This window comes from Melopsittacus undulatus, chromosome 4 (genome assembly GCF_012275295.1).
Source record: "Melopsittacus undulatus isolate bMelUnd1 chromosome 4, bMelUnd1.mat.Z, whole genome shotgun sequence".
In the NCBI taxonomy this organism is placed as follows: Eukaryota; Metazoa; Chordata; class Aves; order Psittaciformes; family Psittaculidae; genus Melopsittacus; species Melopsittacus undulatus.
Genome location: NC_047530.1, coordinates 91,019,124 through 91,040,366, shown reverse-complemented (window position 1 = coordinate 91,040,366; position 21,243 = coordinate 91,019,124). Strand labels below are relative to the sequence as shown.

At 42.2% G+C, this 21,243-nt stretch overlaps 1 protein-coding gene across 3 annotated transcripts in view; it reads right to left on the bottom strand.

The window, feature by feature from the left end:
* Positions 1-21,243, bottom strand: part of GBF1 (golgi brefeldin A resistant guanine nucleotide exchange factor 1) — a 109,195-nt gene that overhangs the window by 9,895 nt on the left and 78,057 nt on the right. For 2 of the 3 annotated variants that reach the window (XM_031053065.2, XM_031053067.2), the window contains exons 10-27: positions 19,913-20,142; positions 18,835-19,003; positions 18,439-18,650; positions 17,663-17,761; positions 17,050-17,244; positions 16,511-16,697; positions 15,917-16,060; positions 15,319-15,407; positions 12,705-12,907; positions 11,351-11,474; positions 10,923-11,048; positions 10,237-10,319; positions 6,253-6,489; positions 5,332-5,425; positions 2,405-2,581; positions 1,853-1,917; positions 1,630-1,753; positions 1,013-1,084 (exon numbers count right to left, since the gene is read on the bottom strand). In XM_031053065.2, coding sequence (XP_030908925.1) covers positions 1,013-1,084; positions 1,630-1,753; positions 1,853-1,917; positions 2,405-2,581; positions 5,332-5,425; positions 6,253-6,489; positions 10,237-10,319; positions 10,923-11,048; positions 11,351-11,474; positions 12,705-12,907; positions 15,319-15,407; positions 15,917-16,060; positions 16,511-16,697; positions 17,050-17,244; positions 17,663-17,761; positions 18,439-18,650; positions 18,835-19,003; positions 19,913-20,142 — 2,630 coding nt within the window. The remainder of the gene's footprint in view (positions 1-1,012; positions 1,085-1,629; positions 1,754-1,852; positions 1,918-2,404; positions 2,582-5,331; positions 5,426-6,252; positions 6,490-10,236; positions 10,320-10,922; positions 11,049-11,350; positions 11,475-12,704; positions 12,908-15,318; positions 15,408-15,916; positions 16,061-16,510; positions 16,698-17,049; positions 17,245-17,662; positions 17,762-18,438; positions 18,651-18,834; positions 19,004-19,912; positions 20,143-21,243) is intronic. The other variant, XM_031053066.2, reaches the window with a different exon arrangement.

The following is a 21,243-nucleotide window of genomic DNA, read 5'->3' as shown; positions in this document are numbered from 1 at the left end:
CTCCAGTCTGCATATGAAAGGATAATTCCTTGCATAATAGGGGCAAGAGCAAAATCTTCCTCCAGATCTGAGGTGACACTCAAAAACTAAGTCACCATTTTTTCACGTGGGCCAGCAACACAGTGGTCTGTGTGATCCAATCAGCAAGTTCCACTTCAGCTGTTTTAAGTGTTGTTCTTTGGAGTTTACCCACTTATCTTTATTTTGAAACTCAATACCTATTGTTCAGAACCTCTGCAGCAAGTCTTGATAAATAGATTTTCCTTTGTTTTAGCACGAGTCTCAACAATGTCATGAACCCTCTTGATGAAGCCAGTCAATTGCAATTACAGTAGCCTGAAGGGAAAGGCTTTAGCACTTTAAGAAGCCATGGAATTAGGCAACACACACACTGCCAGCCCACACAGCATCCTTGCAAGAGCTGCATTGCACTATTTGCTTTTGGAAATAGTGAGCAGCAGCCAGATTTGTTCCACACCCCGGAGCAGTCTCACACTACACACTACCCTGAGAAGTGGCTACCAGAACCAGGTAACTAACTACCCTCCCCCAGGGAGATAAGCTTCTCTAGCCCAAAGGCTAGTGAGTCCAGCCTTATTACACTTCCTGCAGCAGCCAGGTACCACACTACCTAGGGGCACACAGTCAAATATTTCTGTACAGCTCTTGCTTCTAAAATGGCCTTAAAAATGTTCTCAATTAGGCGCACAGCACATCAGAAAAGATGAAAAAGCATAACCTTAAGCTCCTACAAGAGCTACACATATTTTCAAACACTTAACGTGACTTCCTCAAGGCCTTTAGAACACATTCCACAATTTAATGTCTTCCTCTCCTACTAAAGCAATTGTGGCTGCCAGCACAGAAGTTACATGTGACAGCTGAACTAATGACTGGTTTCATATCCTAGATAGGTCCAAGACCTCCTTCAGGCACAGAGCAGCTAGAGTAGCATATATGCATAATCATGCATAGCGTACTTGGTCCATCAGCAGTACAATATCTCTCTCACCTTCATTAGCTCCTGAAGGGATTCAAGTTGGAGGAATTTGCTTTCTGTGATCAATTTCTCAGGATCACATTGCTGCAAAAGACGGAAAAGAGGACTGTGCATCTGGGGGATGGGGAAGGCATGCAAACAGAAATACAGCTTGTTCCAGGAAGGATACAGATAGTGGCTTTAACAGAATTACCTGGAGGAAAACTCCTGCCAGCCAGTTCACTGCTTTAACTTCAATTACCTTCAACAGACCTGATCTAGACAGATTTTAACAGATAACTCCTCTGTGCACACACTACTCAAAGTCCAGGTTCAGATTTTGTTGGCTTATATGCCTGAACACTGTCTTGGAAAAAAATAGTAATTTGAGAATTGTTAACTTTGTCTTCAAATGTAGGAGTGCAGATCCCAGCCTCCTGTGGGGAATCATTCCTGTTTTCATTTGCTACTACATTTGTGCACAGCAGTGTGCAAGCTGTCAATGGAGATGTTTCTCTGTAGTTTCTTACAACTCCCAAGTCCTCTGCGACTAGCAATATTGCCTAGAAGCATGTATTTCTGTGGCCTGTTACCCACATAGTACTGTCAACACAAACATAAAGCAGGTTCTTTTTCAGCCTGTATGTTACCTTTATGCATTCCAGAGCTGCTCGTTTTGCCTCTTGTGTCTCTGTAGATGGCCCTCTCATACCAGATTGCTCTGTCCCACTGAGAGTGAGCCAACTAACAAAACTCAGCACTGTAGATTCACCACTGCAAATCAGAAGACACCAGCATCAGTGAAAACTAAGAAATCATATCATTCTCCAGCTTTGTACAAAAAGAACTGCCTAGGCCATCTACACCACTCACCGGTTAGATGGTGTCTCCTCACGCTGCAGATAGATTTTACCATTAGGATCCACAAAGTCTTCGACCTTGAAGATGGACCAGAACACGTATATGATCAATTGTGTACTTCTTTGAAGCCTTCCCTCTCAAGCCTGTAACATTTCACTTAGTGATGAAACACTATTCACAACCACCCACATGAAGGTAGTCACCCCAGCTCTTTACCTCCTCACCACTTCAGTAAAGTCTCACCCCCATCTAGCAGTACCAATACCGTATTCTAACACTTTGTGCCTGTAAGCATGTCCTTCTGTACAACATTCAAAATCTAGTCAAGTAAAATGAACACTGGAATTTCTTAAATACAACAGAAAGTAAAATGAGAAAAAAGTTAAGCCCTAATAAAAGGGGCTGGAGGCTGCACAAAACTTGAATACTACACCCTTTTCAGGCTTTCTAGCTCTGTGCAGATTTTATCAAAGCCAGAGCTCTCCCCCTCTTTGAACTGGTGCAATGAAAAACCATCTTCCCACTCCCCTACTCTTCAGTTACCCACAGGCTGGCTATTATTACCTCCACCATGGCCTTGGGCAGCAGCTCTGCTCGGAAAAGCTGTAGCATGGCCTCCATGATGTTTTTCCAGCCCTCCCGCAGAATGTCACCATGGCGATGGGCCAAGTGAAACACAGTCTTAGCTGCAATATGGGCCTTGGGATTACTTCCAAAAACAGTGGGCAGGTTCTCAATAGACTGCAGGAAAGAAGAGGGGGTGGCAATCAGTCAGCAAGAGTTGTTTTCTTTTCAACACAAATTAGGGCAGACTGTTCAGAACTGGGTATGGAAAAGACAACAGTTCCGTGTACGATGCTTGGATAACTCCTCGGCTCATACCCACTTTGCACAAAACAAAGGACAAAACAGCTTACCTGCTACAAGATGAATTGCTGAACCACCTAGACATAAGCTCTCCAAGAATAACAACAATATGGAACATTTTAGAACCGCTTGCTGAAAACTCACTAACACTAGTTTATTCTGCCATGGGAACTCATTCCAGGATCAAAGTTTTCCTCAGAAAAAGCTCATCTGGAAGCAACAATTAATCTGCTCTACTATTATAGAAGGAAACTACAGCCAAAAGCATTTCTGACTTGCAAAGCTACTCCTGCAACTACTTGAGAGCAAGATTCAAAGTATGAGTGAGGAACCCCAACATACAGTTTCTGCCAATAATTGCTGGATAAGAATTCCTCATAATCTGTTCAATGCCCTCACAGCTTTCCAAAATAAAGAAAGTGTGCTAAGTCATTGAAACAAACCAAATACATGCTGCCAAAAGAAGAGAAAAACCAGCAATCATGTGAGCTAGTATAAGACACAGACATGCTCCATTTTTCAGCAGTTACTTAAGCTCATTGCAATGTTCCTTTTGACAAGAGATGGGCTTTGACATTCTCTTGCTTCTCAGGACAAAAAACATACTTACTCCTTCAGCAAGAGAGGAGAGAGAAGACAGGAAATAGGATGGATTGAAAACATGGATCTTCCAATCTCAGACTGGAAATTCAGAAAAACTAGGTCTTGCTTCAGCCACAGTGCTGGAAAAGCTATTATCAAAATGGGTCTCTGATAAAAAGGTAAACTCCCTCAGAAACGCCAGTCTGAAGTCTTGCAGAAATGTGATAACCCCTTTGTTTTTTCAATTGTTGCCATGGCGAAACCACATGAATACAGACATCACTGAAGTCTCAGAGTGCAAACAGCAATATGCATGGTTTTGTACTGTGGCAACAAGCCGCAACCACAGAATTAAAACACACATGGGTTTTGCACTGACTCATTGTGAGTCTTAACTGTTAATCAAGAAGTCTCTTCTTAAATCACTTGATCCCCCCTCCATGTTCCCTTTCATTCCTCTTCTTTCAACCAAAGTGGCCATACATAGTGATTGCAGTGCTTGGAGAAGATGCCTGACCACCAGGATGATCTGATCTGGGAAGTGACGAGCAGCTAAAGTGACACTTTGATGTTCTTCCCTTGCTTTCTAACAGTTGCTCTTTGTTTTGCCTCCTCAGTGCTTGAAGACAGCCCCTCCCCTTCTCTCCTTCCACCAGACTGTCTCTCAAATATTTGTTCAGTTGTCCTATTCCACTACTGTCTCCAAGCCTTTCAGGAATTTAGGACAGCAGAAAGTAATTGGTGTACTTGGAATCTGGCCAAAGATAAGAATTCAAAGCTTTCTTCAAATCCAGAAGTCACTGATTCTATGTCATCACCAAAAGACATGCCTGCTTAAATTTACACAGACCTCAGACTGCTTCAAATTCCATTTTCACAACTAGATGTGAAGCAGCTGGCAATAGCTGGTGCCTCTGAGGGCTCAGTCTAGTTGCTTCTACTGTGTAAATCTGTGTCAAACAGTTAATTTCATGGTGGACATTCCTCCACTTGTTTATTTATTGGTACTCTTGAGGTCTGGTATGCCTGGAGGGGATCAAGCATTTCATCTTTGCTGTTGTGAGCAGTGGATGATGAGGGAATCTACACCAACAGCACTGCTTGGGATTTCTTTGCCTTTTAATCTGGTACTTTTTCACTCTTAGCAATGCCAGAATGCACAAAACACACAGTCCAAGCAATTCCATCTCCCTGCAGCCTAATTCAATTTAACTGGGTTAATTTGCAGGACTGTTCATTTTCTGCTATCCCTTCATGGGAATGAGAAAAAAAAAGAAGAAAAATCACTCATTTTGGCCTTTTTATTCCCATGCTTTCAGCCTTGAATGATTCTATTTCCCCTTTTTGTATATATGGCAATTTTATTCTGCACAATGGAGGTTTTGCACTGGTTTTCAGAGCAATGCTGTGGGAGTCTATGCAACCTCTGACCTTTTACAGATGTTGCTGTTGTCTTCTCCTCAGCAAAAAAGCAGTCTGCCACACACTACTCTGGGGGAAAACGGGCTAATGCTGTAACACACCAACAGATTTGGGCAAGAAAAGCTTACATCAGCCACTGTACCTTTAATTTATTCTCACAGTACATTCCATGGAATAGGTCTTCAGGGCTTTCTGAAAGTGGGGCTAACAGCACATCTTATTACCAGACTCCACGCACCAAACAACAATTCGATGTACTTGTTTTTCTAACTTCCTTATGCTGGGTGGATGCACAGCCCTTACACTCTGGGAGGGGCTTGCTCGGGATCATGGACCATCACTGTCTTGATCACAGGGAACACCTGGAATGAACACTTCTACATCACAGCATTCTGCTCTGCACAAACTGACACTTGTGAGGTCATATTTGCATATTTGTGCTATAGAAGTCCTGCTTCACTACCCATTTTTCATTGCCTCCTCCAGAAAACTCTGGGCAGGGCCTGACAGGTACCTACAGGTACTGTGATAACTAAAATAAGCAAATTTTACTGCTTAACAGAGGAAGACAGATCAGATATGCTAAAAGCCATGCTTCTTTCCCCTCCTTGCAAACTTACCTCGCTGCTGAGGGCTGTAAACTTGCAGAGAGAAATTATAAGATTGTCAAACACATCACTAAGGCCATAGTGAGCAGAAATCATTGCACATTTTCTGAGGAAAGAAGATGACAAAAAATAATGTAGTAAGTCAACACAGACAAGCCCGTCTACAGGACAGCAAATCAGAGAGCCTCTCTGTTGACATTTTAGACTTTCCTTTCAACTTACTCCAAATGAATACTGATGTATTATCCCTCAAATAATCTCAATCCTCATCCATATATCCTGGTATTTGTCACTTTCAAGAAATGAACCTAAACCCAGACCACTGAGACCTGAGCCAGAATAGCTAATCTCCTGTCTTGACATAAGAGAGTTGCCAAGATTTGCAGTAGCGTGGAGGTCTAGTTTCCAAGAGATCATGGTTACAGCAGTATATTAACAGTGCTTAAAACTATGCTTAAAGTCATCATTTGATCTGGATTTAAGCATGACCAAAGATCGTTCTAATACAGTTTCCAGATAGCAAGTTTTGCTATGGCCTCATACACCAGAGGTTCTGTTCATATACAGGGATTTTGCCAGCACTGCTGTGCAAGTTAAAAGTGACTTTTTCTCCTCACTTCTAAGCAGCACAGCTATGTCAGCAGATCTTTTAAATCTAAACAGGTTGGAGTTTAAAAATACGTACCTCAGGCACTTTGATTTATTACAGCACAGCAGTCAAGCCAAACAGTGAGCAGCAACCAAGAAAGGCCAAGATGGGATGAATCAATACAAATGACAGAACAAAAACTAGAGGACCATAGGTCACTATAAAATGCTCTTCAATTACTAAGAAAAATAACAGCTCATATTCACTGTGATGTCTCTAGCAGGTAAACAGGAGACAATGGCCACACTTTAACTCTTCTGCATCTTTATGATTGCAAGAGTTACCTGAAACCGGAGATAGCCTTCTGGATGATTGTTTCTTCTAAGCTCTTGTCAAAAACATAAGAAAGTGCTGCAATGGTTGGCCCCCATGTCATGGTGAAGAGATCATGGTCATAGCTTCCAGGAGGCACATGGAGAAATATTCCCTCATCAGTGGCACCACGATGTAGGAGGACATTCCAGATATAGTTTTCCTTTACCAGGCCCGTCTGTTCTTCTGGCATCACTATCTCATCATTTCTATAAGTGAGGAAGGCAGAAAGGTTGAATTTTTCATTCTGAGCCAAACATAACATTTACACAGTGCCTTTCATTACATGGTCCCAAAGCTAGGCAATACCTACTTCGGAGTGATTTTGCCAGCTCCTGAAACATTCTATTTTCCTAGGGCTGCCTGCTTCCCCTGCCCCTCTCTGCTATCTTGTATAGGAAGTCTGGTGGCTTTCAGCAGCACCCAGCAGCAACCAGGTAAGGACAGTATTGAAGAAACAGCTACCTTACACTACAAGCACAAAGTGCAACACATAATCATAGAATAGTTAGGGTTGGAAAGGACCTTAAGACCATCTAGTTACAACCCCCTGCCATGGGCAGGGACACCTCACACTAAACCGTATCACCCAAGGCTTCATCCAACCTGGTCTTGAACACCACCAGCGATGGAGCATTCACCACCTCCCTGGGCAACTCATTTCAGTGCCTCACCACCCTAACAGTAAAGAATTTCTTCCTTAGATCCAGTCTAAACCTCCCCTGTTTAAGTTTCACCCCATTACCCCTTGTCCTATCACTACAGTCCCTAATGAATAGTCCCTCTCCAGCATTCCTGTAGGCCCCCTTCAGATACTGGAAGGCTGCTATGAGGTCTCCACGCAGCCTTCTCTTCCCCAGGCTGAACAGCCCCAACTTTCTCAGCCTGTCTTCATATGGGAGGTGCTCCAGTCCCCTGATCATCCTTGTGGCCCTCCTCTGGACTTGTTCTAACAATTCCATGTCCTTTTTATGTTGAGGACACCAGAACTGCACTCAATGCTCCAAGTGAGGTCTCACGAGAGCAGAGTAGAGGGGCAGGATCACCTCCTTCTACCTGCTGGTCACGCTGCTTTTGATGCAGCCCAGGATACGGTTGGCTTTCTGGGCTGCGAACGCACACTGCAACCGGCTCATGTTCGTTTTCTCACTGACCAACACCCCCAAGTCCTTCTCCTCAGGGTTGCTCTGAATCTCTTCTCTGCCCAGCCTGTAGCTGTGCCTGGGATTGCTCCGACCCAGGTGTAGGACCTTGCACTTGGCATGGTTAAACTTCATGAGGTTGGTATCAGACCACCTCACAAGCGTGTCAAGGTCCCTCTGAATGGCATTCCTTCCCTCCAGCGTATCAACCCAACCACACAGCTTGGTGTCTTTGGCAAACTTGCTGAGGGCACACTCAATCCCACTGTCCATGTCACTGACAAAGATACTAAACAAGACCGGTCCCAACACCGATCCCTGAGGGACACCACTCGTTACTGATCTCCAGCCAGACATTGACCACAACTCTTTGAGTGCAACCATCCAGCCAGTTCTTTATCCACCGAGTGGTCCACCTATCGAATTGATGTCTCTCCAATTTAGAGACAAGGATGTCATGTGGGACAGTGTCAAACACTTTGCACAAGTCCAGGTAGGTGACGTCAACTGCTCTACCCCTGTCCATCACTTTTGTAGCCCCGTCATAGAAGGCCACCAAATTGGTCAGGCAGGATTTCCCCCTAGTAAAGCCATGCTGGCTGTCACCAAGCACCTTGCTGTTTTTCATGTGCCCTACCATGCCTTCCAAGAGGATCTGCTCCAAGACTTTGCCAGGCACAGAGGTGAGACTGACTGGTCTGTAATTCCCCAGGTCATCCATTTTCCCCTTCTTGAAAATGGGGGTTATATTTCCCTTTTTCCAGTCATCAGGAACTTCGCCTGTCTGCCATGATTTTTCAAATATGATGGCCAGTGGCTTTGTAACTTCACACACCAGCTCCTTCAGGACCCGTGGATGAATTTAATGTAGTTAAATGATGGGAAATTTTGGGACAGCACACTGGCAGAGCTTCCACCCTCCCCCAGTGGTACAGCTTCACTGCCCCCATCCCAACTCTCACCCCATTAGAGTGCTCTGTATATCTCATCACTCCCAGATAAAAAAATCTGTCATATCACTGCAGTCAACAGTAGGCATGTCGTTGTATAAGAATAATGCAAAGATTCCTATTGTGCCAAAATCAAGTGTCAGGAAGCCAAGCAGTACAAAATTAAAGATAAGTCAAGAAATATATGATGGGTGATTCATAACCAGTGTACCAAAGCTCCTTACTCTAACTGAATAAAAGATATACAATAATAAACCAAGTATGCTTAATGCCAAGTAGTACTTGCAATCCCAGGTTAATATATATCAACCTAAATGCATACTCCCTTGACTTGCACAAGAGAGAACACTCTGCAAATGCATAATCAAGCAAGAGTCTCAGACCTACTAAGTACAGTGGGTTGCAGCCAATCTGAAAAGTTGAGGTCTTTCTTGCAACAATCAAAGCAACAGAAGCAATTTTCATGTGCTAACAACAACCATAAATCCCTCTTGATTTATGCATAAGAAATAAGCTCTTCTCAGTTTCAGGTGCCTGCATATTTTGACAAAAGCAAATAATTACTGAGATTATACAGGAAAATATGTTTGCAGTCAATCGCACATTTTTTTCTAAGAACCCATATTTGATTAATACTAACAGAAGCAAGTGAATGATTTACTTGGAAGGTCTCAGGAGATTAAATTGTGCTCAAAAGTGAAATGCTGAGATCCTGAAGAGATCATGCACTGCTTTGCACAGATTACAGCCTGATTTCCACCTTGCCCCACATAATAAAAAGAAAACAAATAGCTCCTCATCAACTATGACACTGAAGCAATCTATTTGAGATGGAGCAGTACTGAAATGACAGACCAAATCTTTTTGCCATAGAACATACTGAAAAAGCTGAAGTATCTGGTGAAAGGAGGATAAAATTGAATAGATTGGAATAGAGGCACTAGATAATGAAAATACGTGAGAATATTCTCAGGGTACTACTCAAAACATTAAGAACATCCTCAGGGGAAACAGGCCAATCAGAACTAGAGCTCTACTTGAAAGCTAGAGCTACCTCTTGAAGAATTTCTACACACTCAGCACAGACAACATCCCCACTTTCCTGGAGAAGGCTCACAAGGGAGGGTCAAGCCTCACCACACTGTCCTGCTTCCAGCCCTAGCCACTGTCTGCCACTGTAGACTGAAATCAGCTGAGAGTCACATCCTGTCTCCTCAGAGATGTTATCCTATCAGCTTCAAATTGACTGGTCCTAGATTTACTGATAAGCTAGATTTCTGAATTATTATTAAACTCCCCACTCAGACCTAGTTTGTGCACAAAAGGGCCTCAGCCACCAGGAAATCTCCTCAAATACTTGTGTGCCAAGAGCTGCAGAGGGTGGCAAAAGAAATTGATGCAGACAGCAGCCTCCTATGAACTCAAAAGCAGAACATGTGAAATTGAGACATGTTATGTTAGGGCATCAGTGCTCTCCTGGGGGTGAGACACTCTCTCTAGACACTCTAACACAAAAAAGTTCTAAAGAAGTCTAAAGGCTTGGTCTGGAGAAGAGAGCCTTCTTAGATACAGCATTTCACACGTGCTGGTCTTGCTCAGCCATTCTTTTGCATGTTGACAGAAGTAAAGTTTTTAACTTTAGCTTAAGCTCTGTGGATTAAAATGCCACGGCAAGAATCCAAAGATACAAATCCAGTGCAATCACTGTGACGGTACTTGTTAACGCAGCCCCATATGGAGCTGGAAGTTGGTATGAGGCAGACACATGACCAGAAAGTTGCCTTCTATACTCTCCAAAGGTCTCACAGACCAAGCAACTCCAGTTTGCTCTCTGCATACAAGGAGATCGCAGGTTTATTCTTACTTGATGGCATGGTACATGTCTTCCAATATGTCCTGTTCGAAGTCTTTGCCTCCATTCACACCTTTCAAGTTCTTCCGAAACTCCTGAAAAAAAGTTACAAAGTTAATTCCTAATATCTTCTGCTTTAACTGGTTGGCTAAGATCAGTACGCTGCTTGTTTTTCATGGGACCAGAAGATTTTCCTATGTTCTTCAATGTGCAGCCTCCAAGTTCAAAGGCTAAACACTATTCTTAGAGGCAGTAGTGGGGAGCAACCCTTGTCTCTGCCCACAAGGAAAGAACAGACACAGCATAACACATTCTTAGCTGAGACTAGGCATCAGAATGACAGGTCTGTACCACTGCACTGATACTCACAGGACCTGAACCCTCTAGAAGTCCACAGCAATGCAACGATCTTCTCATCTTCAATCTTCTAATCTGTGTCTTAAGGTACAGTTTGCTCACACATACACAAGCCTTTTGATAAACTCGGCAAGCTGTTTGCTAAGTTCGTATTTCCTCAGACTGCTCCTTAACCACAGTCCCCTCTCAAACCACACTCAACTTCAGTGCTGCCTACCAGCTTATTGTGCATGAGTGATAAATGCCAGGGAAAAAAATTGAGAATGCCACTTAGATAAGAACAAGTACTACATTGCTATCAAAACCAGAAAAGACAGGTGCGTAACACTGGTAACACTCACCTCCAGAGTCATTGGGACGTTCTGCTTGCGGACATTATGGTTATGCTGGTCAGTGTTCAGCATAATAACTGCATAGGCCAGGGCAAAGCAGGCATCACTATTAGCAAATGGGGACCCATTTGATTTCTGAAAGGTAAAGGCATGCACAAATTAGTCCTACAGAAACAGTGGTATCAGTGTCCAGAGACAGCCGATTTCCTACCCATGGTACTGAATCACCTCTGGGACAAACAAAAACCTTAGGCTTTGGGCTCCAGCTTCCAAAATGCCAGACATTTATGTGCCACTACCATCTTCTACAAAACAACAGCTGCTGCCTGCTGGGCACAGTAAGCTTATATAGGCAGTTTAATCTGACATATCCATTATGGCAAGCATATGCACAAGAAGGAATGCAGTTTTGAGCTTTCTGCCCACCAAGTACATACCCTCCAATGTTCTGTGAAGGCTTCTAGCAGTCTCTGGATTACAGGCGCCTCTCCTGGCAATCTGAAGGCCTCTAGATAAAGTCGTAAAGCTTCATCCAGCCTTAAACCTTGGAAGCTGAAAGTCCTGCAAGAATGATATGCAATGCAATGAAATGCAATAAACCTGCTGACTACAACACTGTTAGTTTCAGCATGAGAATACCAGATTTCACAGAGAATAGGCAGTAAAGAGGGGAGGGTAAGGAGAGAAGAAATATTATAGAATCACAGAACAGAATGTATCATAAACAGGCAAAACCCAGTAAAAGACAGACAACAATCCTATAGGTGATTATGTATGTAATCATGTCTCTAGTCTTCGCAGAGACTGTCCCTACTGAAAGGAGCTCAAATATGCTATATATTGATGGCTAAGGGCTTTAATCACGCTTACTTCAAGCACGATGACCAAGGGTGAGTGGGATATGTAAATCTGGTTGGAAAAAAAGGGTGCCAAGGCAAACAGGAAGTGTCTGACCAGGACTGTCATCTCCTGAGCAATCTCAAGCTACCCATGCGCTGGTCCGCCCACATGCAATGTTGGATCTGCAGCTTCCCATGCACCTTGTCACCTGCTGATTCAACCCTCACCTGTCCATACCAACAAGTGAGCGCCAAGCCCTTCCAGCCTGCGCAGGGGATTGTTTAGGTGAGGCGCAGCTTGCGCAGAACTGGCACCACCCTTTAAACCTGAGGTTTAATTGCCAGGCCTGGCGAGCTAGGACGGTGACAGCAAAGTCCACAGGTTGCAGGTTTTGTAAGAGTGCCCTTCTCTTAGACGGCAGACCATAAAAGGCTGGACGAGCTCCATCAACCCAGGTTTGAAGATAGGAGTTTTCCTCCCCCTATGAGGAAGGCCTGTCTTTGCTAACGAAGATTCAGGAAGGGCTTTAACCCATGCATTCTGAACAAGACTGCCATTTCCTGGGTCAATCTCGAGCGACCGATGACACAACAGCACAACATCAAGTGTCTAGGCGGGATTCTGACTTTGAGGCATTCAGTCCTAAACCCGCAGATGGTAGCCTCACACCAGTGGCTCAACAGCACGCTCCAGGGGTCTGAACCTGCAGTTCCTCTTGTACTGAGCAGGATTACTATCGCAACAACACAACATCAGTAGCGTAAAACTAACCTGTCTCACGATGGTCTATATACCTAAGGTATTACTATACACAAGAGATGCATAGGATTAAGGCATGACGGTACACAGAGAACTAAGCAATACAAAACCTATGTCTCCACTCTGTTTTAGTGCATTTTTATCACTGAATTCTTGACTTTCACCCCTTTCTGCTTAAAGACAGTTACTCACCCAACAAAGCTTTCCAGCAAGTCTATGTTCTTACGGTCACTCACAAATTCCCCAATCATCTTTTTGTCCAGACGAGGATTTTCCCGTAGCCACCTGGCCACCTCATTTTTGTCAGTGGGGGTCGCAAGAAGGTTCTTCTCCTGCAGAAACTGTATCCCTTTATTTGGCTTTTGGTTGAACTGCTCTGTGCCAGTTATCAGGAGCTGAAGGAGACATTATGGTAATTACAAGCTCAGAGTTCATTTCCTAATTTAGATTGTTCTTGGCATTTGAGCCAAAAGCTAAGTAGAAAATACAACAACCTTAGCATAATAAAATTTATTGTACTGCATAATCTGACAAGAATGCTAATCAAGGCCAGAAAACCTGCATTCATCACAAGGATTCATTATTCATTATCAATACTGGACAGAGCAAGCATGAGCTGCTGTCTTTGAAAAGCTGACCAATTAGCTCTGGTATCCCAGACATCTTACCTGCTCTATTATGTACACAAAATCTCTGATGAATGCCGGACACATGGCAAGATCATCTTTACCAGTTACAACTCCATTTCTACTCCATGCCCTCTTCTGCACCCTTTGGCTCCAAGCTCTCATACTCTATCTCACTGCCAGGAGACATGCAGCAAGAATCCTTGGCACTTATTCAGTAAGTGCAAGGAAGAACTGCTGCAAAAGCTTAAACTAACAACCAGAAATCATTCTGCTAGTGAGACATGGTACAGGAACATCTAGTATTCCAGCATGACAAGGCTATCTGTAGGCTGGGAAGAACAAATGCATTTTTGGTTTTGAACGGAAGTCAACTACCCTGTCCTGCTTAATTCTTTTAGGAAACTAGACTGTACCACAGTCACAGTGTAATAAAACACCTGAGTAAGAAAGGGTTAAATGAATGTTCTTGACGGCATTCAGAAAAACCAACAGCACAAACAACTATATGAACTTTACTAAGGCACCAGAATAAATGTCAGTTCCCTGTTAGCTCCTATCACGATCAAACTGCTAGCGATGACCTAGTGAACTAAATTCGTGACCATCATGATTACTAGCTCCCCTGGGTTTCTCAGTACCTCAGAGTCCACTAGCCCTCTGTTCTCCCCTGCCTGTGGAACATCTTCCAATTGCAGCAAAACACTGAAATAGCATGGAGTGCACAAGGACCCAGTGAGGGCATAACAAAATAATAACCATATGCTGCCTGGTATAACAGGCCTGAAGGGACTGTATGTTGCTAGCAGCTGTTCAAGCTTGAAATCCTGTAAACCAAGTATTCAATGGACTGGTTATACTTCTTAAGACCACCTGAAAGGAGATGAGACTGCTGGCAGTCTACACTGCATTTACAGTCATGTCAGACCTATGTTTCTGAGCTTCTAGCCCTTGCCTTTGGAAGCAAAGAAAAATCTTCGTTTGATGCATAATTTATTTTCTGTTTTTATTTAGCTGTTTTCCTCTTTCCAGCTGTGGAAACATTTAGTACTTCAGAGGTTAAAGGAAGCAGAAACTGCTGGTGCCATATCAGCATCGATATTACTTAAACTGATTGCTTTGTATGCCATGTTTAGATGCTCAGGATGAAACCATTAGCAGATTTAGGGTCAGGAAAGGTTTTTCCCTGGGCAAACTAACAGATTTATGAGTATCTTTCTGCCTTCTGCTGTAGTGTAAAGCACTGCCCTTTTTCTATGACCACCTGGAACTTCTTTTAAGCAACTCTCAACCACTGGAAATGCTCTTGATTTCTTTTAAGCCTGTTTTCCAGCACAATAAAGCTGGAGTATTATGAGAGGTTTTCAGTTAGAACAGTGGAAGCATTATGCAAGGTCCCTTCTCAACAACAGACTTTCATACAAAGTCCATCAGCAAAGCTGCCATGAAAGCTAGACTTAATGCTAAATGTTACAAATGAAACAATTACTAAATCAATATTTATTTCTTAGAACATAGGTAATACCAAAATTCAGTAGTTCTTTGAAGACAAGAACAAGCAGGCCAGTACACAAGACAACAGATAAATACAAAGCTATCAGCATGGAGCACCTTTGTCAACACTAGACCTAGTCTGGAACCACTCAGGAGTTTTGCATTCCTGAGTTTAGACTATGACTTGGATTAATAAGGTTCAAAGAAACGGACATCTAGACAACAAATGGCTTTGTCACAATCAAGACAATCTTTTCAGTTATCCATAATAAATAAATCAGAATAGCAGGCTGGACTGTTAATTTCTACTATGTGCCTCTTGGCATGCTCTCCATTTACAGATTTAATAAGAGTAGAAAACCTGCCATTTTTAATGAAAGTACCAATTTATGTCCATGTAATGTACACTAAATCCATCCACCCAAAAATCAGATGGATCAAGCTCACAAATTGCGTCACAAAATTTCCCCAATGCCTCTTGCAACTTTTAGCACAACTAACCCAGAACAGATACTAATCACTGCTGTCTCTGCAGTGCAGCAGGATTTTCAGTGACTACTTAATTCTTAGCACCTGTGACTAGAACTCAAAAATTCTGAGATACAACCACTCATGCAAAGCTCACATGGGATGGGAAACAAGGAGAACACTCAAAAGATCCATTTGTAGTGTATTCCAAATCATACCTTCTTTTTGTTCTTAATCTGTGTAAGTTCCTGAGGGTTTGGAAGGATACAAGAAAATCGAGTAGGCTTCCTGGGGATAGTCTTCTCAGCTAGAAGGATAAAGCATCATTAGAGGCAAACCTATCTCCAGAATAGCACTCAGCCCACAACAGAGTCCCATCATAACCTTCAGTCATGGAGTCTTGCTGCAGTATGCTGCTATTCAATTACTACATTCCTCCCATCTACATTTTCTCCAGCATAATTGCAGAGTAGCTTCTTGTCCTGGACATTTTCACACATCCACAAGATTTAATTTTCTGGCTATTCTGATTGCCTACATTATTGATGTCCCAGAGGCCTCCTGACTGTTAAAAATACTAAGCACTGGTTTTATGTATTTCACAGACTTTTACCCCAAAGTGACCCACCAGACTAACCCCTCTCCCAGAAGAAATGCAACAGTTAGCAGGCGTATTTAGCACACACATAATAAACTGACATTCACACATAACTCCTCCTGATTTTGAACATACACTAGCTACAGTGGTCTGTCGTATAGCAGGACCAGTCAGCAAATGTCATATACACTCAGAATGTCAGTGTACACAGAGACTACTACCTGCTTCACTTCCTCCTTCCAATTCCAGGCAGGCCTCCTTCATCTGGTCAGCCATAAGACAACCACTGGTGGGAGGACAAGCCCCAGCTGGCTCTGAGACTGCACTGGAAGATTTTCCCTCACTGAGTACTTTCTCATTACCTGTAGAAATTAAAAAAAAACAAACAAACCAACAAATCAACCCACACATAAACAAACCCGTAAGCCAAGGGAAAAGCTAGCACCAGAGAAATAATTAACTGATCACTCTAAATGGAACATATGCTCATTCAAAGGAGTTCCCCCAGGTAACTGCAATTCCTCAGTATCCTCAGTATTTTGTCTGCATGAATTCCATGGCATGCCCTTTTTATGTTGTGACTGCCAGTCTTGACATGGCCTTTATATAAAATTCCACAAGGGGCACACTTTAGTATCTGTAAATTTTACAAATAGGAAGGATATTAACATCAGTGTGTAGTTACAAAACATGCAACAGGAGGACTGAAAAGATATATTTAAGGAGCTTACTATGTCACCTACCAAAATGAGATCTGCGAGTTTAGCACAAGGCTAAGCTTAATATCAAAATATCAAGGAAAGTGGTCTTACTATTGCTTGTTTCTTTGGTGCTGTTCATAGTTTCTGGGCTGGATTTGACAACTTCCTTCTCTTGTTGATGTATGTTACTCAGCACTTTGGCCTGGCAATGTGCCTCAGTGCTATCTATAACTGTCAGCAACGCTTCCAAAGACAACAGGTGAACAGTATACAGCTGTCCAGAAACTGGGAAGGCATTCTGGGAAATAAAATACAAGCATTAGTCAACTTTCATGCCTGTGTCACCTTAACAGGGGAGGGAAGCTTCCCCCACAGCTTGGGGAAGCCTAAAGCATACAACAGAACACCCTAAATTTTTCACTTGAAGCTTTCTAGTATATACTTACTGGTTCATCTGCTCTGACATTATCAAAGCACCATGGATATTTTTTTCTCCTCTACTTCTAAATTTTAAATGTCTGTCTTCATCTCTACATACTACTCACCCCAAACCTTCTGACCACTCCCATTCTTAAGTTCTGCATCTTACTGGCTTTCTCTTCCACATCCCGCAGCTCCCTCCCTCTAGCCCAGCAGCCGCAGCTCAGCACCTTGGAGAGCAGCTTGGTGAGCTCCTCGAAGAGGTTGGCGCAGTAATAGTCACAGTCGTAGTTAATGTACAGCTCGGTCACAAAACTGGGGATCCTCCACAGCTGAACAATGGCTTCCAAAGCCATCTCCTTCATTTCATAGGGCATCTTTGGGTTTTCCACAGTGATTATTTCCATCAGCTTCTTGACATACATCTGGCAGAAACACAGGGCAGCTCAGTTTAAGGAAAGAAAAAAGAAAGCAGGACAGTGAACAGCTTTGAGGACTACAGAAATAGATTTAAGCTTCATCTTCCCACATGACACTCTGTCTTTAATGATGTCTCATTCTAGAGGGGGTTATATAAAGTTTTCATACAGTTCTACCATTCAGTGCACCTGGATTTACTGTTCTAAAAAGTGGTATAAAGGCAGGTAGCGGTATACACCAGTCTCAAAGACATTTTATTATCGAGCAAGAAAAGGCCTACACAGCCCACCCATAACCCACTGAGTAATTTATGCAACAGTGAATTGATTCTTAGGTTGTATCTTTCTGTTCAGCTATATGCATTTAACTGAAGCCAAATAAACCATTGCTAGGCAGTCTGTAATACTAAAAAAAAAAACTCACCTCCAGCTGGAATTTCAAATGCTCTCTCATGCTCTCAAATAGAAGAAAGCACACCCTGAGGGAGGCTGCATACAGATTGAGCCGTTCAACACTCAATAGCTGAACAAGAAACAAAAATACTTTAAAGAATTACAAAGGCTAATAATTATGTGCTATAAGTAGCAGTACTGTGGCACTGCAGTCATCGCTTGCAGCAGCCTTGACATCGACACTGCCTCCCACAACTATGGTATTTAAAAAAACAACCCCTTATTCAATCTCCTGGCATCACTTTTTGATAATGTGGATGAGTACACTTAATTCCCTTCTGCTTCTGGTAACCTCTCCTAGTACAACTTTATTCTTTGCCATATCTGCAGATCATCTTAGTAGAGAAGGAACACGGGAGAAGACCTGTCTCTGAGATGGCCTTTGTGCAATTAATAGCTTAGTACTCCAAACATTCTGCCTATGACTAAGCTGGTAACTTGCACCTATAATTACCTCAATACCAATTATAACAAAACAGTGTTATCCCATGGTAACAGTTAATTCAAATCACCATCATACTTCTTGGCCCTGGTCTGAAGAATAAAAAAGCACACCTCTCTGGCTTTGCAACAGCGCTGCTTGTTTCACTAGCGCAATTCAGAACTCTCACTGCAATGCAGCAGAGAGCTTATTTGAAGACTGAGACCTGCCAAACTTCAGAATACTCAATTCCACTACAGTCTTTGATGCAAACTAGTTCCTGAATCCCCAGTACCACATGACATGCTAGCATAAGCCAGACTCACTTGAAATAGGTGCCGGCACAATTCCTCCTTCACAAGTCCCAAGAGAGACTGGCAATTTGCAATCGGTGCTGACTCCAGGGCAACAGTTAGCAGCTGCAGCCCCATGTGGATCATCACCTCAGAGTTGTGGCGGTCATGAGGGTTGGTGAGTGAAATAAGAAAGCGGAACAGTTCCCTAATACATGGTAGCCCATAAGGGACAAGTGCTGCTCCTAAAGGAAGAAGAGAGATTAGCACACTAAACTTTGCTTTTGCTTTTTGCAGGTGCCTAACAAGTGTTACAAATGAAATTGTTACAGACCTGCTGAAGAACAGGAGCTTATCACCCTCTTAGCAGAAAGGAAAAAAGAGTAGTGGAAAGGAGAAAGGACTTCAGCAACATTGCCCACTTCTCACCTTCTTTTTGGGAAGACTGAGTAAAACGTACTCCTCGGGGATTTACATAGTCCATGTCATGAACTGAGGCAGAGTCAGACTGTTCTGCTACATATGTGCACTCCTCTAGGACCTCAGGGATAGACTCAACAGAAGCTGACTGGATCTTCTCCTCCCTCAGGCTTTCATTCTTCATTGGTATCAGTCATTTGAGAATGAAAGAAGCAAAATAAGAGTTAACAAGCACTAAGAAAGGCTTATTTGTTCACAGTTCATTTGGCGTTATTAAAACTCCACAGGTCACTAATGGAAGAGGAACAGGAAAACAAAATTTAAGAGAAAAGAGCAGCTCTAGATAGTATGCAGCCCTCTATGACCTTTCATGTTCATCTAGTTCTTATCTATTTTACAATACTCCAGGTTGCAAGGCTAAGGACTTTGAAGATACTTCTATAGACTATCAACTCTTGCTGCCCCTGAGGTTAGGATTTGACTCTTTTTGTTTATTTTAAAAGCGACATAATTTCAGCACATTATTTCTATCAATAACATCTTAGCATTTTTACCTTTCAAAATATCTGCAGCCCTGAAAGATTACCTCAGCTCTAATCCATCACTTCAACAATATTACTGTTGCAGAGGAGGTGGAGACAACAGAAAACTTATTGCTGAAGACCTTAGTTCAGTTTTGTTCTATTTCACACAAACACCAACAGCTCTATTTCTACAAACGCCCGTAGAATTGTTCTCTAAAAATAATAAAATGATTTTTGCAGATTCCTCTGTTTCCCTCTTAACAGTTCCTCTTTGCATTAGGGTTAATGGTACTGGGGGGAATACAACTAGCTACATAGATGCATTGTTGAGCCACAGAGTTACAACTTCTGAGCCAATAGAGATGGTCTCAAGAGAAAACAAAGAAGGAATGTTTATGAATTTACAAATCACCCAGTGAAGAATACTTATTCTGACCCTAAACCTTGAAATAGAACATATTCCCTACAACCAAAAAGAGAGACAGAAACAGAGGAAGTGTGCTAAACCCACAACTAATTTTGCTAGGAACTGGACCTTCTCTCTGGAAGTTATATTCATGTACCTGGAGTTCAGGCTGATTTTGATTTTCAGTGACTCTGGCCTCATTAGAAGGCATTCCTGCATTAAGTCCCAAAGAAGCAACTTGGTCCAAGTCTGTCAGATCTTCCTTGGAGGTAGCCTGTGAGGACAACTCCAAACCACTGTCTGTAGCAGGGCTGACAGCAGATGAAACATTTTCTGAGCTCCCAGAGGAGCTGGGAGAAGGAGCATCTATGAAAGTAACTCCGCTTGCTGATGAGAAACGTAAGCAAAAAGATCAGTATTATTTGTCTCTCAACTGAAAATTCATACATTGAATACAGTAATGAAGAACTCCTTTGATCACCACTTCACACTACAAATAATCTCAGATAGTTATGCACTAATGTAGAGAACGCAGATAAACAAAGCTCTATTTTGCTAAGCTGAATTACATGGGTGAATAGGTGTGATACGAGTAGTTTTCCACATTAAAACACAACAGTTGGAATCCAATAACCTCAGCAAACTACTTAACCACATCATTAAAGAGTGCAGAGAGTTTCTATAACTAAGGAATTTGAAAATGGTCTGAAAGATGCACTTTACTCTCTGATACAATGGCACAAACACTTTTAAGACCTGCAGTGAGAATTTGTCATTCCTTCAAAGTGAGAATTTTAAACTGATTGGAAGGAATCAGGAAGGAAACCTATTTCTTTAATTCTCCCTAAATAAACGGAATTGCAACAGAATTCAAATGGGTCTGAAATGGATAAGTGAAGGATTTTTACTATTTTTAAATGAGACAATGCTCCAAGAATCTAAGTTTCCTTATTGAGGAAACCCACAGAGTTGCAGCTCCACAATTCTGAGAAGAACTTGAAAAACTTTTAAAAGTAAAAAGGAGATGATATACTGTAGGGCACAGTAATAAAGGCACAAACCAGAGTTATGTTATGAATTTACATGTGAAGTGTGTACAGTTTCACCCAGTGGTGTTTCATTGCTGACTTGATTTTTGAAAATGTCTTAAGTAGCCAGACGTTACTCAATTTTTAAGAAATGTAACAGAATACACAATCAATTTTGCAGTCTTTTCTTCTTCACCCTCTAAGCCAGAATTCTGGCCTAAAAAGCACCATTAATACATTACCTAGCAGTACAAGGTCAGAGTTAATATTATGCTTTGTAACACAGATCAGTTTTCTCTCTAAAATGTTACAGGAATTCCAGTGCTCTTTAATGGAATTTAATACCTACTTTAAAACCTAAATACAATGATGATTTATGTAAAGATAAGTTCTCATATGGATGGATGTTCTGAGTTACATGCCATTTAATATTATTTCCTTAAGTTTTCAACCAATCACA